Genomic DNA, 24,468 nt, shown 5'->3' on the forward strand with positions numbered 1-24,468 from the left:
GGCTAACGAAGTGCCCATTGTTTGCTCTTGGCCCGCACAGGCCCTGCCGGGCCTCGTTTGCTCAACGCCCAACCTGCCGCAGATTGTGGGCCGTTCAACCGCTCGTTAGCTTGGAATTCGCCAAACCAATGCGTTGCAGCATTTTAGGGGCAAGCAACTGCAGCACTCAGCCTCGGGAACGGCTAATGAATTCAGCTTCATCTGCCTCTTCTCTTTTTCTGCTACTCGCATGAGCAAATCACTTCCAGGGAACCCATTGCGGAGGCAAACAAATGCCACGAATTGATGGGCACCAATTGACTCTGTGGTCAGCCAGCGAAAAATCGCCAGCAGATCTGGACAGTCAGATAAATACATAGATAGATAGGCAGATGCAAATGGTCAGACACATATGTAGATACTCGTAGATAGATACAAATGTCTTCGGGTGTGCCTTATTTCATAACTTAAGGCTGATGACAATCACAATGAAGTGGAAAAGTGCCTTCAAATATCTGCAAATACATTTATCTGGATCTTTAGATTGGTTTTGTGTGCTGTGTGTTGTGTGTTGTCCCTAATTAATTCCTGGAAAACTCTCGTGTGACTCTCGCAACATGAGCACTCCCTTTCCCCCAGTCACATTTTTGGGGCACGCAAATTTCGGACATCTGGATAGCTGGATCGCTGGATAGCTGTACAGGCGGCACTTTGATTGCCTTAAGGCTTAAGCTACACGAAATCTATGGTCGTAAAAAATTAATAAATTCATATAAAAATGCCCACAAATACAAATACATAAATGGGACCAAACGCACCAAAGATTTCCGATATGTGCGTATGGTATTGGGATGGTATGGGGATGGTATGGGATGGGATGGTGTGTGGAGTGTGGAGCTTGAGCTCTTGGTGCGGTCCGTTTTAATTTGTTAATTTACCACAATGTCTGGTCGTTTTGCTCTTTTTTCCTTTTCTGTTCTGCTTGGATCGTCTAGGTTTTAATAGGCAGCTGTCTCCAAGGGCAGGGCTCCAGTAAAACGGCATTTTCTCATGCTCCGAATCGGAGTGCGGATCATCAGGGGCGTAGCCTCGGAATTCATGACGGGGGTTTACTACGACTCTTAACACATTCTCCCATTTAACTGTGCCCCTGATGGGTTTGGCTCTGCATACCCTTTCCTTCAACAAAGAGCTTAAATGCTTCAACGCTCTATGGGAAAGAATACCAAAGGCCAAGAGATGAGGGAGTGACGATCGCTTTACTAATGAATCTGTGAAGCCTTTTATTATCTTTCGGGTAACAAAATATCGCACTCTTAGAAAGAGTATTGCTACTTTGAGATGACTTCTGTTCCATTTTTCCGTTTGCTGTTTAGCATGTGAATGATTTATGTCCCAAATTTTTGCTTGGTTTCGTGTGGTTCGCCACTCCACTCCGATCCCGATCCGAGCCGATCCGATCCGAAAGCCGAATGCGTAGTTACGCATGCTGACAGACAGAGTCTTCCCGGGTGGGGGGTTACATCTTCCCCTCCTCCGCGTGGCACCCTGCTTCTTGTGCTTCCTCTTAATGAATAGCAACAATTTGGTTTCCATTTTTTAATGAAATAGACGGAGCTTTTGTGTTGGGGCGTGTTCCTGGAACTTAAGCGGATGTGTTGATTTATGGGATTCTTCTGGAAGGCTGGCACTGGGGGAGCATTACGCAAGTCGGCAATTGATGCAGCTCGGCAGCTCGATTCAGTCCAATTTCATGGCTACTCCTAAAAGGGGTAATCGGAATCCTGTGGGAAAGTCTCCCACTCCCGACGAGAACCTACGAAATAAGTGGAGAAAAAAAGCGAAAGAGAACAACGGACGGCGGTCATGGTCTAATTGCATTTGGGCCCTCCCTGCTCGCCGAAAGGGGTAAACAGACATGCAAAATTTGATCAACATCAATGGGTATTCGTATCCGTATTCGTATTCCCTCCCGAGGCGGGCCCAGCGAGGCGCATTAATCCAATTCCAATTGTGACATTCGCCCCGCCAGAAAGAGCCGTGGCGGATGTAACGGTCCGCAAGCGAATGACAAACAGTCGCATGATGTTCGTGATGCTTGTGGAAAGTGCAACAAAGGTCCTCCCTCCCATACCCATACCCTCCACCTAATTGCATGACAATGGAGCTGCAGAGTTGGATTTGGAGTTGGGGCTGGAGCGGGTTGCCAAAACTGAGTCAAGCCGATGCTTCTGCAATTTGTGCAGATGGGGAACGGGCTGTTGAGGGCTTGTTCGGGTCTGGTCTCATGTAATTAACCTGCTAAACCGCTGTGACGCCTGACTGGCCTGATGTTCATGTCGCAGACTGCACACACACACACAGAGGCACACAAATTGCCATAATAAATGACCAAAAATAAATAAATGAAATTTACGCAGAGCCCGAAGAGGGTGGTTCGTGGAGAGGGAGGCGTGGGCCCTGGTGGGAGGAGCCCCAACATTTTGTGGAGCTCTTTCTATATACCACATCCCATTGCCTTTATCTGCGTTGGGGTTGATAATTCCGTGTGTCTGTGTGGAGGCAGAACTTTCATTTTCATTCGCAAAAAAATGGTAAAAATGGGCAAAACACAGCAGACGGAAAAACAAAGGAAAAGGCAGCCAAGCGAATGACGTGGCACAGAGCAAAATTGTAATAACTTTATGGAAGGAGAGTGGGCTGTACAATGTGTACACTAGCCCAAGTATGGGGTTTGTGGTAAAAACAAAAAAAAGGGTTCAACAGGGCTCCAAGGGATTGGAGGAGTGTTTTGCAGGGAGCCAAAAGGGTGTACAGTAAATAGAACGTGTTTTAAGCCAAGATTTGCTTAAGCCATCACAGCTAGGACATGGAGCTTCGCAGAATAATAATATTTACACGAAGCATGAAACATTTCGATGCTCTTTCTTTTATTGGCCATGTGATGGTCCAAAGGAGCTACCAAATGTAGTCATTGCGATACAGACTGTACCACTCTCTACCCAGTGGCCCCATTCATCTCTCATTTTCTGCCCTTTTATTTTCGTTACTTTCTTCTATTCCCTTTTTACGTCCGGCTTAAGGCAAAGAAACTTCTGGTGGTGTTGGTGTCTTAAGGCCACAGCGGACAGAAAACGATTTCATGCTTCCACCCTACCCCACTCGTTCTTTCTTAGAGACATTTATGAGTCACTCGGACGACCGCAGAAATGTACATACATACATATGTACAAATACATACATATGTAAATATTGTATTGTAGGTACATATGTACATATGTGGCTCCCAAGATGTGATATCTACGCAACAAAATCCACAAAGTACGCAGTAAAAATAAAACTCCATAAACCAGAAGATCCCAACAGCCAAGCATCCAACCAACACCCAGGCAAAGGCTGTGGGAGAGGCCGGAAAATGCGAGTGGAAAATGCCCAACATAAAACACCTTGTGTCCCACTCCCGTTCCCCCGACGCGGCCCACTCTGGGCTACCCTACCCCACACATAGACGCGACCTCGGCCAAGCAGGAGAATGTTCTCAAACTTCTAACTCCAAAGAGAACAGAAGAGAAGAGAAGTGGCGGAGAGAGGAAAGAAAGAGAAGTGAGAGAAGCCAAATGAATGCGAGGCGCATTGAAAAGGAAACCCAAGAGGCGGAAAATAACGCAAAAATCCAAAGAGGAAAATAGAAAAATAGAAAAATGTTCCATGTGCAAGTGTGCACAGATATTCGTACAGTATTTCCATATTTATGTATGTGTAGGTGCCCTACACGTACATATCTAACAAGGTTCTATAGCTGAAGTTTGCACAACTCCACTGAAAGAGAAGAACGCAGAAGGAAAGGAACCAAGAACCTATTAAAATGATATTAAGAGTTGAAAATGTTTTCTTTCAGTTATGATATATAATAATCAAGTAGTTTTTTTCAGTGTACGGGCTTGAGATTCCCTTCGGCTTTGACGCACTGACGTAATGCGCCAAGTGCTGCGCCAAACTCCAACTCCTCCCTGCTCCCCCTCCCACTGACCATCACTCTCCCTCTCTCATTCTGTCTCCCATCTCCATCTCCATGCCCCTCTCTTCTCCTTGCACCATGCACACAACAATTTTTCAAGGTCCTAGAAAATTCACGATCAAGAACATGGAAAGTTCTGTTCGGCCTGCCATCCCCCCGCAGCACCGCAGCACCGCAGCACCACAGCACCACAGCCAACTCCATTCGAGGTTGGAGTTGGGTCGAGAGAGCGACACGCGCAAAAATGTTCAGCAGCAGGAAGAGGAGGAGCAGAGAGCACAAGTGGAGATTGGCGTGGAGCATGGGGTGGGGGGAGGAGCGGCAGAGGGAGGCGGAGTTGGCAAACGCTTTCGGTGGTGGATGTTCGAACAGCGCGCTAGCTGCGACTGCGCAGAGAGAGAGAGAGCAGTGAAAGGAAGAGTGGGAGCCGCCTGGAGGAAGGGGAACAAAGGAGTAAGCGGGAGGGAGAGTGAGCGAATGAGCAGGAGGAAGCGAGAGAGCGAATGGAGTTTGATGGACCTCCCGCTCGCTGTTGGGAGTGCCTTTTGTTGGGTCTCTGGTTGGCACTGACTCCTGGGTATTGGACTGGGGGGCGGCGATGTGGCGTGGGTGTGGGTTCGAACTGCAGTCGGAGCAGGAGTTGGGTTAGGACTGGGTTGTGTCTGTGTTGCCAGGGTTGCGGCCGAACTTGCGATTGAGGTTTATTTATGGCCCACGGCTTTTGGGCAAAATTTGATACCACGTGTTTGCTGCTGGCCTCCCACTCCCCTCCTGTCGTCCCACCAAGCCGAAAGGAGTTTGGGCCACAGGAAAACATTGGCATAGATAATGGCTAAAGGACAGGGAGCCGGGGACAGAAGAAGACCCGGGCCAGGACAAGGACCAGGACCAAGACCGACAGGCGAACGGTTGTAAAAAATAGAGGAAAACAAATGAGTCATTTGTTCCTGCCAAAACGGGAAACAGTAGAACACAAAAACATTTGGAGGGGAAAATCAATTGAATTGCGGTACACTGTAAGGGGGATACTTTTTACAGGCGAATATTATTCGAAGAGCTGGAAACCACACAGAATTTCATTTGAATTCAATAGAAAAAGTCCCTGTATTATCGAATTTCAATATAAATCTGTATAAATTTGCTTGTGGAAGGTAGTAGTATATGGATGTTTAGTCCCTTATCCACGTCTTAAACGGTCTAAACCTAATCATGATCTTCTAGAGAATCCCAATATCCCAATCCCAATCAAATAGATTTCCATACAAAAAAAAATATAAACAATATTCCATGTTCCCCCTCCTTGATATCCCGAACAAACCCATCTTCTCTGAAGACCCTTCGCCACAGCACAGATAACGAAACGGAGAGAAGAGAGAACATTTCATTCAATTTCGATACATAGAAATGTTGTCACAAAGGCCGGGCCCCAAAGACCAGAACACGTTTTCGGGCATTACATAAGCGGGAGTGGCTTCATGAGGGGAGGAGAGAGGATCGGTGGGGAAGAAAGTAAGGACAGAGCACGGGACACGGGGCAGGATTATGGGTCGAAAACAGGAAAGCAGACAAAACAAAAACCGGAAGAACAGGAAAAAGTGGGCGAAATGTCAAAAAGTGGGCAGAGCAGGAGGAGAAGCAGCCGAAGAAGGAGGTGGAAGAAGAGCCTGTTCTACGCTGCTGCCCACTCAAGAGTCTTCTTCTTCTTCTATCTCTTCTTCTGCCTCTTGTTTCGTGCTCTCCTGCCTCGCAAAAACAACAAACGAGTAGACGAGCAATAAAACAGAAAACGATGTGCACACCAATACCAATGCCCGAAGCTCTCTGTGCGCAAATAGAGAGTGCAAGTATGCATGTGGGCATGGGTGTATGGGTGTATGGGTGTGTGTCTGTGTGTGGGAGTGGAGTGAGAGTATGTACAAAAGCAGACGACTGCAAACCACGAGAAGAGCTGCTTTCAAGGTCTGGTCTCTCTCTCTGCTCTGCCTTCCAGAACCTGCTCCTCTGCTGGCGTTCTCTGCTGCAGTTGTATGACGTCGTTGCCCTTGGACTTGCACTTGAAAACCGATGGAGTTGCATGCCATTCTAATGCGCGCGCACATCCTCCTCCCCTCCCCGCGACAAGCAGCAACTCGAACAGCGACAGCGACGGCGGCAGCGACTGCAGCTGCAGCCGCAGCCGAATGTTGCAAATTTCGTTTTCATGTTATAAAATGATTCGCGTCCACATGTATTGGTGGTTCTCTTCGGCTTTGCTTATGGCTTTTGGCAAGTGTGTGTGCTTGTGTCTGTGCGTGGAGAATGTGCAGCAGGCCCTGGTGCCTTCTCTCTCTCTCTCTCTCACACTCTCCAGCAGCGCGCCGGCAGCAAATTGATGTTGAAGGTCAGCGTGTTAGCAAAAATTGCATTCAATTTACATGTGTGTGTATACATGTGTAAGCTGCCACGTGTGTGTGTGCAACTTATCAAAGTTGGTCACATCAAAATTTTAAAAGGGAGGGAGTTTGGCCACTTTTAGTACCCACCAAAATGACGAACGCCAACAGCTAAAAAGTAAAATCAGGACGGAAGAGAACCTCTCCGCTGAGAACAGTGGACCAATAATTTCGTCCTAATGAAGCTGGACGCTGTTCGCTGGTCGGTACTTAATCGATTATCTGTCTATTCAAAAGAACCGACTGATAAGCAATCAAATAGTTTAAATAGCGAAATTCCCTCTCCAAGTTTAGTTATAGACAATATTTTTTCATAAAAGTTATGGTCTTCCAATGGCTACTTTTGAGTTTCTCAAAACAGAAAAATCTCGATTTCACAAAGCCGACGCCATTTGTCTAATTTTCTTCATTTTCCCTTTCGTTTACTTCATTTTCCATCCAACCATCCAACCGTCCTTTCCTTCATTTTCTATTTTCCTCTCGTGTCCTACCTGGCGGACGAAACGTACCTTAAATATTTGAGACTCAGAGTCATCGGAGAGGGCGGAGTTTCTTCGTTTTCCGTTTTCCAGCAGATTCAATGTGAAAATTCAATGGAAATATTATTTCCACCAGATGGAACACCCTATATATTTATCGCTTATATACTACATATGTGAATACATATGTATACATATATGTGTGTTTTGTGTGTACCAGCATAAAAAATACCCCCGAAAATGCTCAGCCAGAAAGTAAGTGCGTGCGCCTCGTCATCCTCATCGTACCCTCCCTGCCTCCTGCCTTCTGCCTTCTGCCACCACCTACAGACCTCTCCTCCTGGTTCGTCCTCGCCCTCCACTCGTCGCTGTGGCAGCCACAAAGGACAAATGAAATTTCAGCTCACATTTGCCGTCTCGCTCACTTTCACTTGGCGCCGCAGAGAAAGGTCCACACAAAGGAGGCTACAGGGGAGGGAACAGTAAGGATACTCCTCTCATTCTGACAAAACTCCTTCATCGGGATGGAATTTGAAGGAAAAGATTGTTCTCAAATTTTCTATGGAGTGTTCGTATTTGTTTCGATGTAATCTGCAACTGTTGTGAGGTGTATAGCTTTCATCGGAAAGGCGAAGAGTGTCTTTCGATGCAGAACACGTTGGATTCGTTTGAGCTTCGTCCATTACAGCCCGTATAAAGCTCCGATCTATCCCGTTTCTGTGTTTCCCAGCCCCATCATTGACTCTTTCGTACGGACTCGATGCGGATAACAATCCCTTTCAGTACTTTATGCGAATATGTATGTCTATAGGGCGAATGCTGACTTCATTTCGCTTATGTAAGCAGAAGCAGCATGAATCAGACCCACATCTGTCCCAGGGGGGCGGGATGGAGAATGGACTGTGAGATGCGGGACTCAGATCTGACCCAAACCCGAATCCGAATCCGAATCCAAACCCGACTCTTTACTACTCCTCTCCCCTGAATCCAGGGCTCGACAAAATGGAGTTTGGGTTATTTTTGGCAACGAAACGAAATTACGACACCCTCTCGCACGCAGCACTCTCTCCCGCTTATGTATTGTGTGTATATGTATATGCATTATGTTTACCGTTATGTACTCGACTCGAGTCGGTTTGAGTCGGGGTTGGGTTGCCATAGCACCAGCGCGGCGCATGTAAAATTTCAAACCCTATTTTGGGTTTCAAAGTTGCTTCCGATTGGATAAATGCGGGAGTATGAGTAATTACAAATAATGCTTTTCTGCTTTCAGAATGTTGGATAGGGGGAGATGCAGATGGGTTGCGTGTGTGGATAGGGTGTGCGTAGGGGTATGGGCGGGTGGTCTGTACATCTGCCTGAAACACCCTCAGGACGCAGCACAGAACTCTGAACTGAGTCAAGAGAGAGGATGAATAAATGGTTGGATGGTAAATGCTTGACTGTTCTGTGGACTGAGCTAGGGGATTGTCTATCCTTACGCGAAATATCGAGTGAGAGTGAGAAAGTGTCTTGCTGATACTCTTGTGCCACCGCAAAGTTCCTTTGAGAAACACGCTTTCACACCCTGGAAACAGGAAGCCAGGAAACACGCAAAAACTTGGCAAGACCTGGCAGGCCTAAGCAAACCCCCAAAACTCCAAACCCTCAAGGCTCTTTATTAATTATGAAATTTTTCATGATATGATGTGAGTCGCCAAAGAGTTATGGCCCCTCCATGGACTCTCCACAGACTCCTCTCCATACACACGCACACACCTTCCACAGAATAAAGTCTCCATTATATCTGTCTTTTCTTCTGCTTCTTCGGTCCGCTTTGGTCATTAAAATTAGGTCAGATCGGTGAGCGGTGAGGCGAGGGCTGAGCGGAAATCCTTGAGAATTAAGCAACAACAAACTAGTTCAACTTTTGTAAGCTCTCTTTTGTTCTCTTCTTTGCACACGATCCTTTTAGCTAGAACAACAAACAACTCACACACACACACACACACTCATGCATGCATGACATGCACACATATTACGCAATGGCTATGCTACCCTGGGCCTTCGATCTGCCTACCTGACTGACTCTTAATTATTATATCAGATCCAGTCCCTCTCTTCCTCTCTCTCTCTCTCGGCAGGTAGCGGAACAAAGGGCAAAGCAGGACGAGAACTACGCAGTCGTCTTGCCCCCAAGGCAGGCAGCCACTGCCACCAGTTGGACCTTGACTTTGCACCAGACCCAAAACCAGATCCAGATCCTTGCAGATCCTATAAGAAGTCCTGACGATCCAGCTGGAACACGGTCCCCCTCTTTCCAGTCCACACGTGCCCTTATTTGGCTGATTCTTCGTCTTCTTTTGGTATTCGATTCGTGTTTTTCATCAGGCAACACGCGCAGCGGGAATTTTTATATAAAACGATGAGAGAGGGTGAGAGCGGGAGCGAGCAGTACATAGAGGCTGTCGAGGGTATATCGAAAAGGCCAAAGGGAAAAGCTCCGTTCGGCCTAAAGCACATTTGAGATACCCTAATTCATAGGAGAAGCTTAGGGAATGATTATAGTCGATCATCGACAAGAACCCAACATATGATATTTGAGTAAAGAAAATAGGCATTTGGAATAAACAGCTTTTAATCTCTCACCATGAATAATTTCCAAGAGTGTGTAGGGTGATCCCGCTTCGAGGTGGCCTGTTTTCTGTTTTCCTGCTTTCCGACTCCTCTTCGTTTTGTCTTTGCTGTTGTTTGGGTATTTTTTAATGCCTCTTTTATTGTCGACATTCGTTCGGCATTGTGTGAGTGTGCAAAAGTGTGTGTTTTTGCACACATACGGGATTATGTACAACTTGTATGGAGCGGGACAAATATGTACATATGTATATATGTATACGTTTCAGACCTGGAACAGTTATTTGGGTAGAATCATTCTCATTCCCTACCGAATTAACAGATTAACGATGGAAAGCAAAAGTGAGCTGAGCGCGCTTCGCTCCCCACTTTGAGCCACTCGACAACCCTGCACATGTTTACTTTTTTGCCGGTTTTTGCACACACACACACACACACACACATAAAACATCTCTGTCGACCAAAGCACGCAACGCAGACGAACATGTTGGAGGGGAAGCTGGCAGGTCGAACGCAGCCAAGTCGAGTCGCAACACGTTGGGATGAAAATGTGCAATATTTTGTTTCGAACCGACTGAAGTATGTTTTTCACATGAACTGAACTAACGGGGCAAGAAAAAAATAAATATACATACCTACAAACGGTTTTCATAGAAAAACAATGCCAACATAAAAGAAAGGAAAAAACTGTGATTAAGACTGTATATCCTTATTGATTGTCTCATTGGATCGCGTCTGTAAAGAAAAATGTTGTGTTTTCCATAAGAATTCCATTCCTGTAACATAATTTGGAAGTAGGATTCGTCTCAGACTACAATCAACCCCCATTCAACCCCCACACACAGCAGTGTTTTAGCGCCAAAAACATTCTCCAAATTTTCCTCAAATGAAAAACAAGCAAATAACTTACCGGAGGGGGAAAGTGAAAACCAGCCAACCAAACGTTTTCAAACATGTTTGAAAGCAGCCCGTCGAGCTCATACTTGATACGCAAAACTGAGTCTAGAGAGCGTAATTTTGGACTTCATTTCATTTTCAACCAACCTTTTCGCTCTCCTTGAATCGTCTTTCTTTTACGTTATGCTCTAACTTCAATTTCTCTCTCTCTCTCGTTTTCCCTTCTCGCTCTCTCTCAAAACACCCTGCTCTCGGACGATGCACGAGCCTGCCTGCTCGGAATAAATAAATAAATGAACAAACAACATGTCTCAGCATGTCTGTGCATGTCTCAAATGTCTGCCATTCGTTTTTCAACTTTCGACCAGCGCGGTCTCTGTGCTGCGTCAAGAAAATAAGTTCAGAAGTTGACAACTAACGTATTTTCGCGGACGAGACAAGAAGTAGTTCAGGAAAGGCGGTGATATAGCCCACAAAAATATCCAGATTGATATTTTGGCGAAAAAAAATATCAAACAAAAAATATATATACATATTTATATATCAGCTTTGAACATTTTTCTGGTTGTGTGTTTTCTCTACTGTCTGTGGTCTGTGCAGAACCACAGAATGCACTTACGAAGTTTTACCAAGTTTTTGTAAATTTTTCAAAGTCCGAGCCGCCAGAATAATCGTGAAAGTACAAGTGTCGTGTTTTTTCGGTCGTTTCCTTCTTCCTTCTTGCCGGCAAAACAACAGCAGAACAAACGGTAAACAGCGAAGAGCGAAAAAAACCAGCGTCAGCGCGTCTGTCTCGCTTCCGCGAAAAGGCGAAGAAAAAGCCTAAGGAAAAATGTAAAGAAACGCCGAGAATGCCGCCGTGTGTGTAGAGAGCCATCAAATGAGAGATAAACAATAAAAACAATTTTTGATACTTAAAAATTCTATACAATAAAACAAACAAAAAAACTCAGCTCAGGAACAACAAAACAAAAAAGAAACCACAAACTACCGCAAAAATAGACTGCAAAAAAGGAGAAAAACCAACGAAACACTTTTGGAAATATTTTTATACACGAGAAAAACCCAACTTTTGGGCATCCTAAAATTTACAATAAAAGAAATGAAAAATTGTCCAAAATGCTGCTCCGACGTAGCGGTAAATAGGACAGAATAAGCACAGTTAGCGGCAATCACTCAATCCGAGGGAGCAATCACAAAACGATTCTGATCGATCCAATTGTACATCCTTAAGCCTCTATGGCACCACGTCGAAACAGCAATATCAGCGGCAATCCTTCCCAGCAGCAGCATCCACAGCAGCAGCCACAGCTCCAGCTCTCGCTGGCACAGCAGCAGCAGTCACAGCTCCTCCACTTTTTCACCGAAAGCAGCAGCAACAGCAGCAGCAATCCTCCATCCAGCAGCAGCATGGCGCCCATGCAACTGATGCAGGGCTCCAACGTACAGCTGGTGCGCTGCTGCTACCCGAGCGGCGAGTGCCGCAAGCTGGACGCGCTCATCGCCCTTACGGAGACGTCGTTGGCGGACTGCGTCCGAGTGCTGTGCAACAATGAGAACTGTGGCGCGGGGCAGTACATGCACCGCGAATGCTTTGAAGTGTGGGAGGCGGGCGTTTTGCAAACGCTCAAGGCGAGCGGGCGGGCGCGCAGCTGGTCGGAGCGGCAGAGGGCCCAGCACCTGTGGACGAAGAAGGGCTACGACCTGGTCTACAAGGCGTGCAGCTGCAAGTGCGGTCGCGGACAGCTGCGCAAGGATCTCGAGTGGTCGGTGCCGGCCTCCAATGGCGGTCTGGTGTTCCTCAATGGAAATGGAAGTGGCGGAGGGCGTGGATCCATGAATGGAAACCTCAGCGAGGACGACGACAAGAAGAAGGCCAAGAAGAAGCGCAATCGCAATGGAAACAGCGGAAACTCTGGCTCAGGAGGCGGCAACCAGAAGAACGGAGTGGGAGTGGCTTTGACCCCACTGAGCACCAACAATAGCAACGGCTACGGCGGAGGCTCCAACGGACTCACCCCGAACCCCAATGTGGGAGTGATCGGATCCGGGCTGCCGCACAACACCAGCAGCAGCAATGGAAACGGGAACGGCAACAGTGGCGGCTCGGAGGGGAATGGCTTGCAGCCCAGCGTGGTGGCGACCCTGAGCAACATCCTGAATCCGAACAACGTCCTGGGCCTCGATCTCCGTGCCCGGGCCGGCAGCCTCTCCTCCAGCGGCGCCGGCAGTGGCTCGAGCTCCCCCTCGGCCTCGCAGTCCAGCGCCGACATCTCGCTCTCGCCGGTGCAGCAGCTCCTCCAGCAGCAGCAGCAGCAGGCCTCGCTCCTCATGCAACCCCTGGTGGCACCCCCAACTGCGGGCTATGGCGCTGGCAACAACGCCCTGCTCCTCCAGAACGGTCTCGGGCTCGCCAAGAATCTGCTGGCCCCCCAGCAGTCGCATACCCCGGCGCTGCCCGCCCTGGCCAACATCAGCAACTTCAAGCCTTTGGTCAGCTACGAGCAGCAGCAGTTGGTCCAGCAGCAGAAGAACAAGGAGGTGGAGCTCTACTCGGAGCGTGTGCGGTAAGTTCCAAAAATGAGATGAGACTGTGCAAAATGTGTGCGAATGTGTGAGAGAGTGAAATTCCCCAACATGTGGTCGGGCGTTCGTTCAGCAATTCAAATATTTATTCAAAAAAGTTTTATCAATTACACTGCGCAACAGGGAATCGGACGAAGAGTGCTGCTGGACGAAAGTGAATTGAAATTACTTGCGGCTCTGATTAGGGAAAATTTAAAATATTTCCTATTTCATCAGAAAATTTCATATTAGAATCAAGTTTTTTGCTGCGCAGTGTAATCGACAATTGCTCGAATCGCTTATATAACCTTGATATTTCCTTTGACTAATTCTCGGCTGGGGCCACAGCTGCGCGAATGAAACGTATTCGATATTTGCACAAATATTAAATAAAATATTCTTGTTTATTTGATTTTGCCTTGTGCAAAATTCTCTTTTAAGGAAGTTCATTATTTTAACGGTTGATCGTTTGCATTTTGTGCGAGAGGGATGGGCAGACTGGGAGATGGGACAGACGACGACAGACTGTCTCTGTCGGCAGTCCAGCGCTCCCGCTCCTTGCGGTCCCTTTCCGTCATGTGCATGGGATAGCTCCGTCCTGCCCGCTCTTGCTGATCTGATCCACGTTCTCTGCTCTCTTTCTCACTTTCGGGCTTGCTTTTGCTGTTATTTCCTTTTTCGTTTTGCGAGTTTCACTTTTATCCATGTCAGTTTCTTGTACCCTTCGCAAAGAGCTTAATGATTTTGACCAGATGCTTGCGCTACAATGCAGAGAGGAGGTAATGTATGTATGTATGTATTTCTGACCCCATAAAGTGTGTACCTTGAGATTGAGCACCCACAGCGGAGTCTTATAGTATAGACATGTCCGTCGGTCCGAAAAAGTTTCATCAACTGCACGACATTAATGTCTTGGGAAGGGTATCATTAGCCTCGACTTTCGAAGTTGGCCCTTCGTTCTTGAGTTTTTTCGCTTGTTCTTCTTCGTTTTGCTTTGGGTCAAGGCTTTGGGTCTTGTCTCGTCTTGTCTGCCTCCACTGTCTGTTCTCTCATTGTTTCTGATGCTGCATAAATCATAAGAAATGAAAATTATTGAAATTTATTTGCTGCCCTCCCCCACATATCAGCAGACACATATCGTATGGTGGAATTTACGTACACATGCATATATGTACATATGTGTGCATGTATGTATGTGTGTGTTCTTTTATTTATTTTATGCCCAATTTTAATATTTCCGTTTCCAAAAAAATCCACGAACGGGTGGCAGCGGCGCTAGCAAAAATATTATTTATTCCAGTGCGATAAAAATACATTTGCGCAAAGAAAACAAAAACAACTGGCGGCAGAAAAAGAAGAAGAGGCAGAAGAACGCCGAAAAGGAACGAAAACAAGAATTAGATCGGTTTTTCGGTGTTGTTTTGCTTTGCTGTTTCTTGTTCTTGTTTTGCTTGAAAGCAATCTTCAGGCTTACAGCGCTCTCTTTCACTCTCTTTATTGCCTTCTATGGCATAATTCATTCATTCTTTAGCTCTCTTCCTCTCGCTCTTTTCTGCTCTTATACATGCAGGCATATGTGTGTACGTATGCATAGTTTTCTGCTTTCAAGGCCAATGCTAATTTGTGTGTGTGCGTTTGATCATCAACGCTTTGGTCTCTCTCTCTCTCTCTTTCTTTCGAATGCTACCCTGCACTTACATATATTCCTCCGTGGAGTGATGCATTCCCCTTATCAGCAGGAGCGAGCAGCAGCGCTGATTCGTGTTTTATTCAAAAATAAACTGCCATTAAAATGTTTATCGCCTTTTGGGTTTTTTTTGATGGTATTTATTTTAGTTTATTTTTAGCGCCACACGCGGCCCATTTTTATATTTCTTCTCTTTTTTGTTGTTGCACTTTTTATTGAGTTTCGATAAACAAAAACTTGAGTTACTTAAGCTTGAAACCTGGAACGGTTCTTTGCTCTCTCTTTCTTTAATGAATGAATCTGATTGTACTCTCCAGCGCTCCTCCTTCCATCTCTCTCTCTCTCTCTGTGTCTCTAGCTGTTGACTTGTTTTGTCTGCTATGCCGGCTTATTTACTTCGCTGTTTTTCTGGTTGTATTTGCCGCCCAATGTCAAGGTTAAGATACAACATTTTATGTATTCATTATTGGAGGGCGATGGTCGATGGGTGGAGAGCAGACGGTAGGCTGTTTGTTTTTCTCGTTTCCATTCTTCCGCCTCCGCGTACGCCGCTGCCAAAGCTAACTGTTCTGCAGAAAGCTCTTCCTGCTTGGCTCTCTCTTTCTCTCTCGCTCTCCTGTCTGCACATGATTTGCGGCAGCTGTGGGAGTGGGTGGACGTCTAATCCCCGACTCAATCTCTCTGCGGCGGCGTTGGCATAGGCCTAACACACACTCGTGGGTGTTCCCATCACACCTCCCCTCCCCACCCCTCCCACGAACTCCTCTCCCCCAGCACTCGCCCAATACTTTCCCGAACATTCTCGTTCTCGCACCAACAGCAACAAATATCGCGCGCGCAATTGCAAATAAATTGCGAAAGGCACGACGAGAATAGATCCAAAAACAACAACTACATTAGCAAGTCGGCATCGCAGGAGCGACGCTTGCGGTAACAGCGACGGCATTATCGCAGAGTAACAACAAAGTCTTAAATTTGCATACCCCTTACACGCTGCGGAGAGAAAGAGAGGGCTGCCATGGGTGTGTCCGGTGGATAGAGCATATGTAGCGGGAGAAATGCCTCCGGCGAGAGAGTGGGAGGATGGAAGAGACGAGCTACGGCCGCACTTCTCTCCAGCAGAGTACCAAGGCAGTGGGGCCAAGTAGTTGCCATGCCAGGCAGCAGTCTTGTGGAGCAATTCTCGGCCCTAAAGCCGAGTCAGAGGTATCCCCCAGTCGTATTCCCACTTTCTGTAGTTTATTTTGTTTTTAAATTGTTAGAATGAACATTCTCCCGTCCCCACAGGCGGCATCTAGCACTGCGAATGCGGTTTTTATAGTGTGAAAAACAAAACTAAAACACAACAAAAAATTAACAACTTTCGCACGACTTTTGTTGTTGTGCCTGCCAGAGGAAGAGGCAGTGGCAGAAACAGATATGGATAGAGGCGGGGGGCACTATGTTATGTCTGTCCGCGTCCATATCGGTGCACACTTTATCGGGGTATGCGGCATGGGGCGGCATGGGGCGGCACGGGGCTGGGGCGCACTCTACGAATATGACTGAATTATAGTCGTGAAGCATCGCAAAATTTCATTTAAATTGTGTTTTTGTTTTTCTCGTTAGTATAGCCGGGGGCTGGTGTCCAACTCTCGACCCCTCGACGCCTCCACGCCGCAACCCACCAAACGCCAGAGCTGTGCGCTAATTGAGCACGTTCCAAAAACTGTCGTCTAGACGCAAAGCATAAATTTCTGCACTGTAAAATTTTTATTATCGCGGAACCCCCATTACAGCGACGTCGATAGCTGTTGTTTCCGATGTTGTTTCGGGTCTGTACGGAACGTATTGGAATAGGTTCTGTTCTGGCGGGGATCATACATAGCATGCGAGTGCACACGTACACACGTCAAAAATACATATAGTATGTGAGGTTAGGTTTCACTTTTGTTTCACAAACGCGGGCTGGGAACGGGGGCCAGCGAAGCATGAAATGAAATGGGTCTCGGACTGCTACTTGTAGTGTACATATGTACATATACATATATAGCCATAAACATACGTACATCGCTCATAGGGGCCGACAGGGCAGACCTTCGAGGGGTCGGAGGGGGTGGGGTCCTCTCGTAGAGCAATTAACGAACTTTTTTGGCAGTCAAATTGAGGAAACATTAAAAAGCGAGTTCTGACACTTTGGGGTCGGGGGTGACAATGGAACTGGGTCTGGACACGGTTCAGTTCCTGGTTCCTGCTTCCTGGTGGAGTGTAGGCCACAGCCAGAGCCCACTGTAGGCACTAAGCGCAAAATCTGTAACCGCGAGGCCCATTTGCAAATGAAGGCACATAGTGTGTGGGCGGAGAAGAGGAGAGGGAGGCATGGGCTCACCTTTTGTTGAATATCAAATCAAGTATGCATTGCAGAGTACCCCCCGCCCTCTGAAACCACAAAAGCTATTAATGAAATCTTTACCAAAACGGTACACGCACACGCACACGCACACGCACACGCATATAGCTGCATTGAAGCAGTGCCACCCACCCACACCCGAATCCACACACAGAAACATGCACATGCACAGGGCGCATATCGAACGGCGCATGCCTCTGTCTCTTCCTGTGCCGGAGAGCGGGAGAGCAGGAGAGCAGGCGGAGGTCCCTCCGCCGACGACGTTGTCAGCGTCATTATTGTCGTATTTTCATTGTCAACAGACAATGCCAGGGCAACTCTACTCCCAGCCCCACCTCAGTACACACCCACAGCCACAGACCCACTCCCGTACCCAAACTAAAGCCCACAGATGGAGCCAGAGCCAGAGCCATGGCCATGGCCATGGCCATGGCCGTGGCCATCAAGCACACATGTGTGTGCATGTGGAGCCCGGCTATCCGTCCTCAGGCTTTTTGCCAACTTAAAAGGCTTCGTTGGCTCAGCATTTTCCATGCTCTGCTCTGCCCGGGCCTCTAACCCCCCCCCACCTCCGTGCGCGCTTCACACACGGCAGAACTTTCGTTCCTTCACTGCTTACTCCTCCAGCGCCTACTCCACTGCTTGCCCGCCCCACTGCTTCCTCCTCGTACCAGCATGATGTCGTCTGACGTTCATAAGCCAAGCTCCTCTTGTTGTGCCCATGCATATGGGTGTGTGTGTGCACTGCATTGTGTGTCCATGTGTGTGTGTGTGAATGTTTATCTGTCTGCCTGCTGCGCGCGTGTGTGTGTGTGTGCTTTTAGGCTTTTGTGCCGGGCCATTCAGCCAAATGAGAATGAGAATGCGAGAGGACAGGAGTGGAGAGGAGTGGAGAGGAGAGGAGACCCTCTCTGCCCCTCCCTTTGGACTCCACTGCAGGCTGGAATTGCAATCAATATTGTTGTTTCTGTTGTTGTTGTTGCTTTTGTTGCTGTTTGTCGAGCAGCTGCCAGACAACACAAAAAGGAGAAAGAAAGAGTGGCAGCAGTAAAAACGAGCCTGCACCATGACCGAGAGGGGAGGGGGGGGGGGGGGGGGGTTTAGTGGGGGGAAAGGACATACAAGTTGAAAAGCGAAAAGTAAAAAACAAAAGCAGAACAGGAACAGGAACGTAAAAAAAAACATGAAATGTTTGTGGAAATAAAACAAAGCTGTTGTTGTTGTTGTTCCCTGCCTCTCCTTCCACCTTCCACCTTTGGCTCCTATCATTCTTCTCCGTGCTCCTCCTCCTCCTCCGCCTAGTTGCCGGGGAGTGCAATTCGGACTGTAGTTCGGACTGGTCCCAGCTGGAGGTCCTGCTGCACTGGGATCCTGTTGGATTGTGGTTCCATCTCCATCTCCGTCTCCCTCCTCCCCGCTCATGCATGCATGCTTGCATGCCATTCCATATTGCAACTGTACATGTGCATGATGGCGTGTGCATGATGTCCGCGTGTGTGTGGGAATGTTTGTTTTGCTCCCTATTTGATATCCATTAAAACGATTCCACATTTGGCGTCGTCTGTCTGGCCCTGAACCTGCCCTGTCTCTCACTCTCTCTCTCTCCCTCTCTCTCTCTCTCTGTGCTTTCTCTGCTCTGATTGGGAATGCATTCAGCTATCCTGTGTCTGTGTCTGTGTCTGTGTGGCTGCGTGTGTGTGTGTGTGTCTGTCATTCTGTTCATTTGGACTGCAATTTGTGTCGCTTGCAGTTCCTTTTTCCTCAACTCTGTTTTTCATGTTTACTTTTTTATTAGTTGCAATTTTCATTTGTGTGTTGCCGTAGCGGAGTGGGGAGGGGGGCAGAGTGGGGGGTAGTTGGCTTCCATTCATTCGTTCTTGTATGGAGAGGGGAGTTTATCTGGCGACTCCCCCCATGGGGGACTTTGTCGTAACATTTGACACCTACTCAATCACAGTCTCTTTACTCTTTTCCGTTCGCTTAGCCATGTTCTATGCTCTATGCTCTATTCTCCACCTTCCCCCCCTCCACCTACACCCCTCTCTCCCCACACTGGCTGTAGCCAGACAAGAGAGCAACAAATGAAGCTTAAATTTTAATCGTCACTCTGCCGCCATTCGCCTGACGATAATGCTGATGATTCTTTTGCCGCTTCGCTCGTCTCAGCTTCAGCTTCAGCCTCGGCTTCCCTTCCCTTCCCTTCCCTGCTCTTCCCTTCCCTTCCCTGCGGTTGATTCTCGTCTTCTTCTTGCATCCTGTCAAAGGACAACAAGCGTGGAACATTTCTTTCGTCGTTCAAAGTCATTTGGTTTTATGATTATTAGCTTGTTTAGTTCCCTCTCTCTCTCTCTCTCTGTCTCTCTGTCCCTCTGTCTATATCTGTTTTTCAAGTAGCTATGCTTCCACCCCCCTCTCCTTCTAACTCTCGCACTTTCTGTGTCTGTGCTGTGTCTGTGTCTGTGCCTGGGTGTGTGTGTAACTGGAGGGCAAACATATTCTTTATGCTTATATAATATCTATTTAGTTGCACTCAGCCAAGTGCTTACCCCGCCCTCGTGCTTGAGTCTGACGCCTGTTTGTAGCTTGTTTGTTTGTTTGTCTCTTTCTCCTCTATCCTCTATCCTCCGTCCTCCATCCTGTATCCTGTCCTCCACTCTTCTGCTGTTTCTGCTCCTGCGTTACGACTGATTGCGCTTGTTGTGCGATAACCGTTGCCATTTGTATCTTTTCCATCTTTTGGCCATAACAATTTGACGCTCCATGACTTTGGATAGGGACAATATGCCACATCGGAGAGGAAGAGAGGTAGAGTGAGAGAGAGCGACTGCAGTATCTGTATCTGGGGGGCAGTGTCTGCTTCTTTCGTGTTAACAACAATTGCGTTTTGTTTAATTGAATAAGTGCTTGGGCGGTCCGGCGGCAATGTCAATGGCTCCAAAAATTGAGGCTGGGGACTCCGCAGCCCCCTTGCCCTCCATCGATATCCCCCGACATGTGGCGTTGATTTGCGGATTTGTTGCGCCCCAAAAAGGGCACACGGAGAGGTAGGAGACGGAGCTGACGAGAGGAGGGGAGGGAGCAGGGGTAGAGCAGCATGACGAGGACATAAAACGCATTAAGTTTTCCCTCTCCCTCTCTGCTTTTTTTTTTTTTTTTGCCATTTTTGGGTGCATGCAACATCTCGGCGGCAACAGCGGCAACATCGGTCCGTGGCAGCCCCAACATCAGCATCATTTGCCCCGTTTTGGGCAATAAAAGCAAATTATTTTTACGATCAAACCGCCGCAAATAAATAAATGCATTTTTGTAGGTTTTCTCTTTACCTCCGCTCCCTCCGCTCTCCTCCTTTTCACCCTCTTCTCCTCTCCTTTGTTTCCCCTCCCTTCCGTTTTGCTTATTTTTGGAGGCGACGACACCAAGTGCATTTTTATGCCCTCGCCCTGGGGCGTGACAGATCATTAGCAGAGGGCCCGAAATTCCCCCAATTCCAAAAAAACGGAAAAAGAAACCAAAGATAAAAATGGAGAAAATGCTATAAAATATCTCAACAGAGAAGACGAGAAGAAGAAGAATGGCACAGAGTGTGGAAGGGAATTAAGCAAATTGCAGGATAATCAAACGAAATGCATTTCCTGTGGCACTCCGTTCCGCAAGAGAAATGGAGAAACGGACAAATGGAGAAAGCGGAGAAGCGCAAGCGACTTCTTGACTTTAAAGATAATTACTTGATTCCTTACAGAAGGAAGATTGGCATCGATCGGCCAACTAGAGAGTTGCCCCACTATCTGGGGTCAATCTAGGGTCAATATTGATAGTTTACCCTTCCTGAGAGGGGGAGAGAGAGAGAGCGGAAGAGAGGAGCACTCCCACCGCAAACTTTCTCACGGCGTAATCATTTTTCAAGTAATATTTTGCCGCACGGCTGCCGCCGAGCAACCCAATCACCGATATTTGTAATTAACAGTAACAGCCACACACACACACACACACACCATGTGTGTCCATGTGGTTGCAACAACAGGCACGTTTTGGGGCAATGATCGCTGCTGACTGGCAATGGATCGCTGCTCTGATATCCGATGATGGGATCGGATCGGATCAGAGCGAAGCGGAGCGGAGTGGAGTGGAGCGATGGCTTCATTGTGGCGGCATTTGTTGAAAGGCCCCCGTTGCACACACTCGAAAATTGCAACGTATCTATTGCGGCATGCCACACAGTGGCAACAACAAGTACAGTAGCAACAAGTTTATTGAACTTGGGGCAGGCAGGCGGCGCCATCAGCAATTAAAACTAACTGTTAAATGTTTGGAATCGATGGAAAAAGAGAGAGGGTAAGAGCAGGGTAGGGGGGGAGCGGTACAGAGGGATACAGAGGGGCAGTGGGGAGGGGATTCTCCCCTTAAACGGACAAAATGTTGTCGCTGATTCAATTAAAGCAGAAAAACTAATCGAAGAGAAGGAGGAGGAGGAAAGGAGGAGGAGGCAACAATAACAAAAACCAGAAAGAAGGAGCGAAAAAAGCTAGGCCTCAATCGAAGGCTAATGAAAGATATGGAGCGGCGATAACACAAGAGAGACAGAGACGGAGACAGAGAGAGGCCACAGCGATCGAGGAGACCATCAGACCGTGTGTGTGTGTGTTTGGGTGTGTGTGTGTGTGCCCACATATGCGAAAGAGTGCCTTAAAAAACGTTAACTTTCACTTTCGCGAGCAAACTCCTTCGTCATCCTTCCCCCCCTTGGCAGCACCTGATGACAACCGACTAACAAAATGATAATAAAAATGCAACATTTATTAAAGGGGGGACGAGGGTAGAGGAGGAGCACAGCGAGGCAGGGGAAGAGGCAGGGGCAGAGGCAGGGACCTTGATCAACTTTACTTTCGTTTCGTTTCGTTTATTAACCGCAAAACTGCAAAACTGCAAGACTGAAATGGCGAAAAATCGCATTTGCCTGAGATTTAAATCAATAAAAAAAAAAAAACATAAACTGAACATGATCAAAGCGAAAGAAAGTGACACCGAAAGAGAAAAAGAAGAATGAAGAGGCGGTGGAGGCGGAGGAGGGACAGCAGGGTAAGCAGTGCAGTAGGAAGCAGTGCAGTGGCTTACGCGCTGCTGAAGGAGAAGCAGTCACCGAATGAAGCCTATAAATAAACATTTAAGGTTCGCCCATTCCCCACCCTACCCCTATCATCAGCTCAACTCCCCCCTTGCCACCTTCCTGCACCTCCAACTCCCCTTTTGTGCGCCTCTTCCTCCTTCTCCCCGTTCCTGTTTCCATTCAGAGGCGTTTCTGCTTTCTTCATATGCCGATGTCTTTTAGCCACCTCTCTTTTTGTGCAGGTCAAGCTCCCAAGGAAGAAGCTGGCTGCTGGATTGATGGAACCTCCTCGCAAGCAATGGATCAGCGAGGGTATCAAAAGGTTCCCCTTCCCCTGGCCCTCTTTTCTCTTCTGTTGTACAATAAATAAATGCAAAAATTGTTTACCCTCTCGGCCATTATTTCGGCCAAATGTCCTGCAATAATTTTCGGTGCGGGCACTCGACTGACAGCAACAATAATCCCCATGGTGCGGGCGAGTGCGGCTTGCAGTGCAGACGAGGGGCAGAGAGGCTGCTGCACATGACCGTGTTGCATGACTTTGTTTCTGTAAACCTGAAATTCACTTCGGAGTTGATTTCGTTTCGTTTTTTGTACGTTTTTTGTAGTTTTTGTTGTCCCGCATCTTGTTTATGCACGCGATAAAATTGCTGCACAAAGAAAACGGAGTAAAAAACCGAAAAAGCGAACAATTTTAAACGTAAATTCACCTTTTTTTGTTTTGATTTTTTGTTTTGTTTTGTGTAAAAACAAAAGCCTTGAAAATCCCTCCGTTGCCAGGTTGTCGTGGAGCCTGTTGTCTGTTGTCGTCTGGGGCTTAATCTTAAAGGTGGCATCTGGGCCTGGGACCCGGCCTGGTACTCGCCCTCGGACTCGGCCTCGGTCTCGGCCTCGGACTCGGGATGGAGCTTGCTTTTGTTGTGCTATACCCTTGAGAGCAAGACTGGCAGAGGGGAGGAGCAGGAGTGCTTCTTATCATCTGTTGAACTTGTCAAGGCTCCTACGGGGCGGAGGCCTAGGCTCATAAACAGGGTCCAAAAAGGGAACGGGACTCGGGACGGCCTTAACCACTCCCCCCACGCGTATCCTTTGGGGATACGAAGGGAAATAAATGGTAATTCCCCTGCATTCCACTCCTTCCTTCCATTGAAGTCCTCATTTCTATCAAGTCTCGTACTGTAGATCGTATTTTATCCAATAACTATATATTCTTGAGCTCCTCTCAAACGTTTTCCATCCATCCAAAACTAATCTCGAATATCTCTCTTTCTCTCTCTCTCTCTCTCGCTCTCTTTGCAGGTAAGTGAAGAGGAAACCGAATGAAGATGCTCCCCTATCCGTATCCATATCCGTATCCCAATGCATCCGTTGAGGGGAGGAAGCGTCTGCCACGAGTGTTGCAAGCGGGCTATAAATCGCGGCAAGTGGCAGACAACTTTTGCTTTATTGCGCAGGTGAGGGGGTGGAGTGGGTGGGCGAGGCGGGTTGCTCGCTCTAAGGATCTGAGAGCGGTCTTTAGGTCCCAGCATTATTTGTCGGCGCTTTAAGTTAAACGCTCCCCGCGGCGCCATAAACAAGACTCTCGGTTGGGCCATGGGGCATGGGGCGTGGGGCACTGGTGGGAGGCAGAAAGCGAGCATTTAAGCGCAGTTTAATGGTTCAATGACATAATGAATATGCAACGCCCTGCACCGGATGGAGGGAGGCAGGGAGCGAGGGGGAGAGGGAGGACCTAACAAAAGAAGGAGCAAGCGGGGCAGAAGGCAGAGCAGGAGGCATGCCCCGAACAGGAGTCGTCGCCGTCTGTTGCCTGCTAATTAGCTGCATTCATAATTTCGTGAACATTATTTACATGCTAAGCAGTGCAGACGGAGGAGCGGAGAGAGAGAGCCGGCGAGGGGGGGAGGGAGGGAAAGACAGACAAAGCCAACCGCAATGTGGTTGCACCTCGGCTCCTGCCACCGCCACAGCTACAGCCACAGGCTCCTTGGGCGGCTCATTTACAGTTTGGCTGTAGAAGGGGGATGGGGGAGGAGGGGGGAGCCAGCATTCCTTGCAAGTGGCAAGAACTCTTACAACTTCCAGCGCGAAAAAGAACAAAAGGAAGGCAGGAGAAAGAAAAGTCGAAGAGTGGCGAGAGACAGAGAGAGAGGGACCGAGAGAGAGAGAGGGAGAGGCACAGAAGAGGTGCCAGCGTGTTGCAAGTGAAAACTTTTTTAATTGAAAACATTTTTCAAGTTTATTTTTATTTTTATTGAACGGCGGAGCAGCCAGCAGCCAGAAGTTTCTTTAAGGTTAAGTGTGG

At 47.7% G+C, this 24,468-nt stretch overlaps 1 protein-coding gene across 1 annotated transcript in view; it reads left to right on the forward strand.

Annotated features, from left to right (window-relative positions):
- Positions 1-10,697: 10,697 nt before the first annotated feature.
- Positions 10,698-24,468, forward strand: part of heca (hdc homolog, cell cycle regulator) — an 83,019-nt gene continuing 69,248 nt past the window's right edge. Inside the window, 1 exon segment of the mRNA XM_003736189.4 lies at positions 10,698-12,985. Coding sequence (XP_003736237.2) covers positions 11,658-12,985 — 1,328 coding nt within the window. The 5' untranslated portion in view covers positions 10,698-11,657.

This window comes from Drosophila pseudoobscura, chromosome 2 (assembly GCF_009870125.1).
Source record: "Drosophila pseudoobscura strain MV-25-SWS-2005 chromosome 2, UCI_Dpse_MV25, whole genome shotgun sequence".
NCBI classification, from domain to species: Eukaryota; Metazoa; Arthropoda; class Insecta; order Diptera; family Drosophilidae; genus Drosophila; species Drosophila pseudoobscura.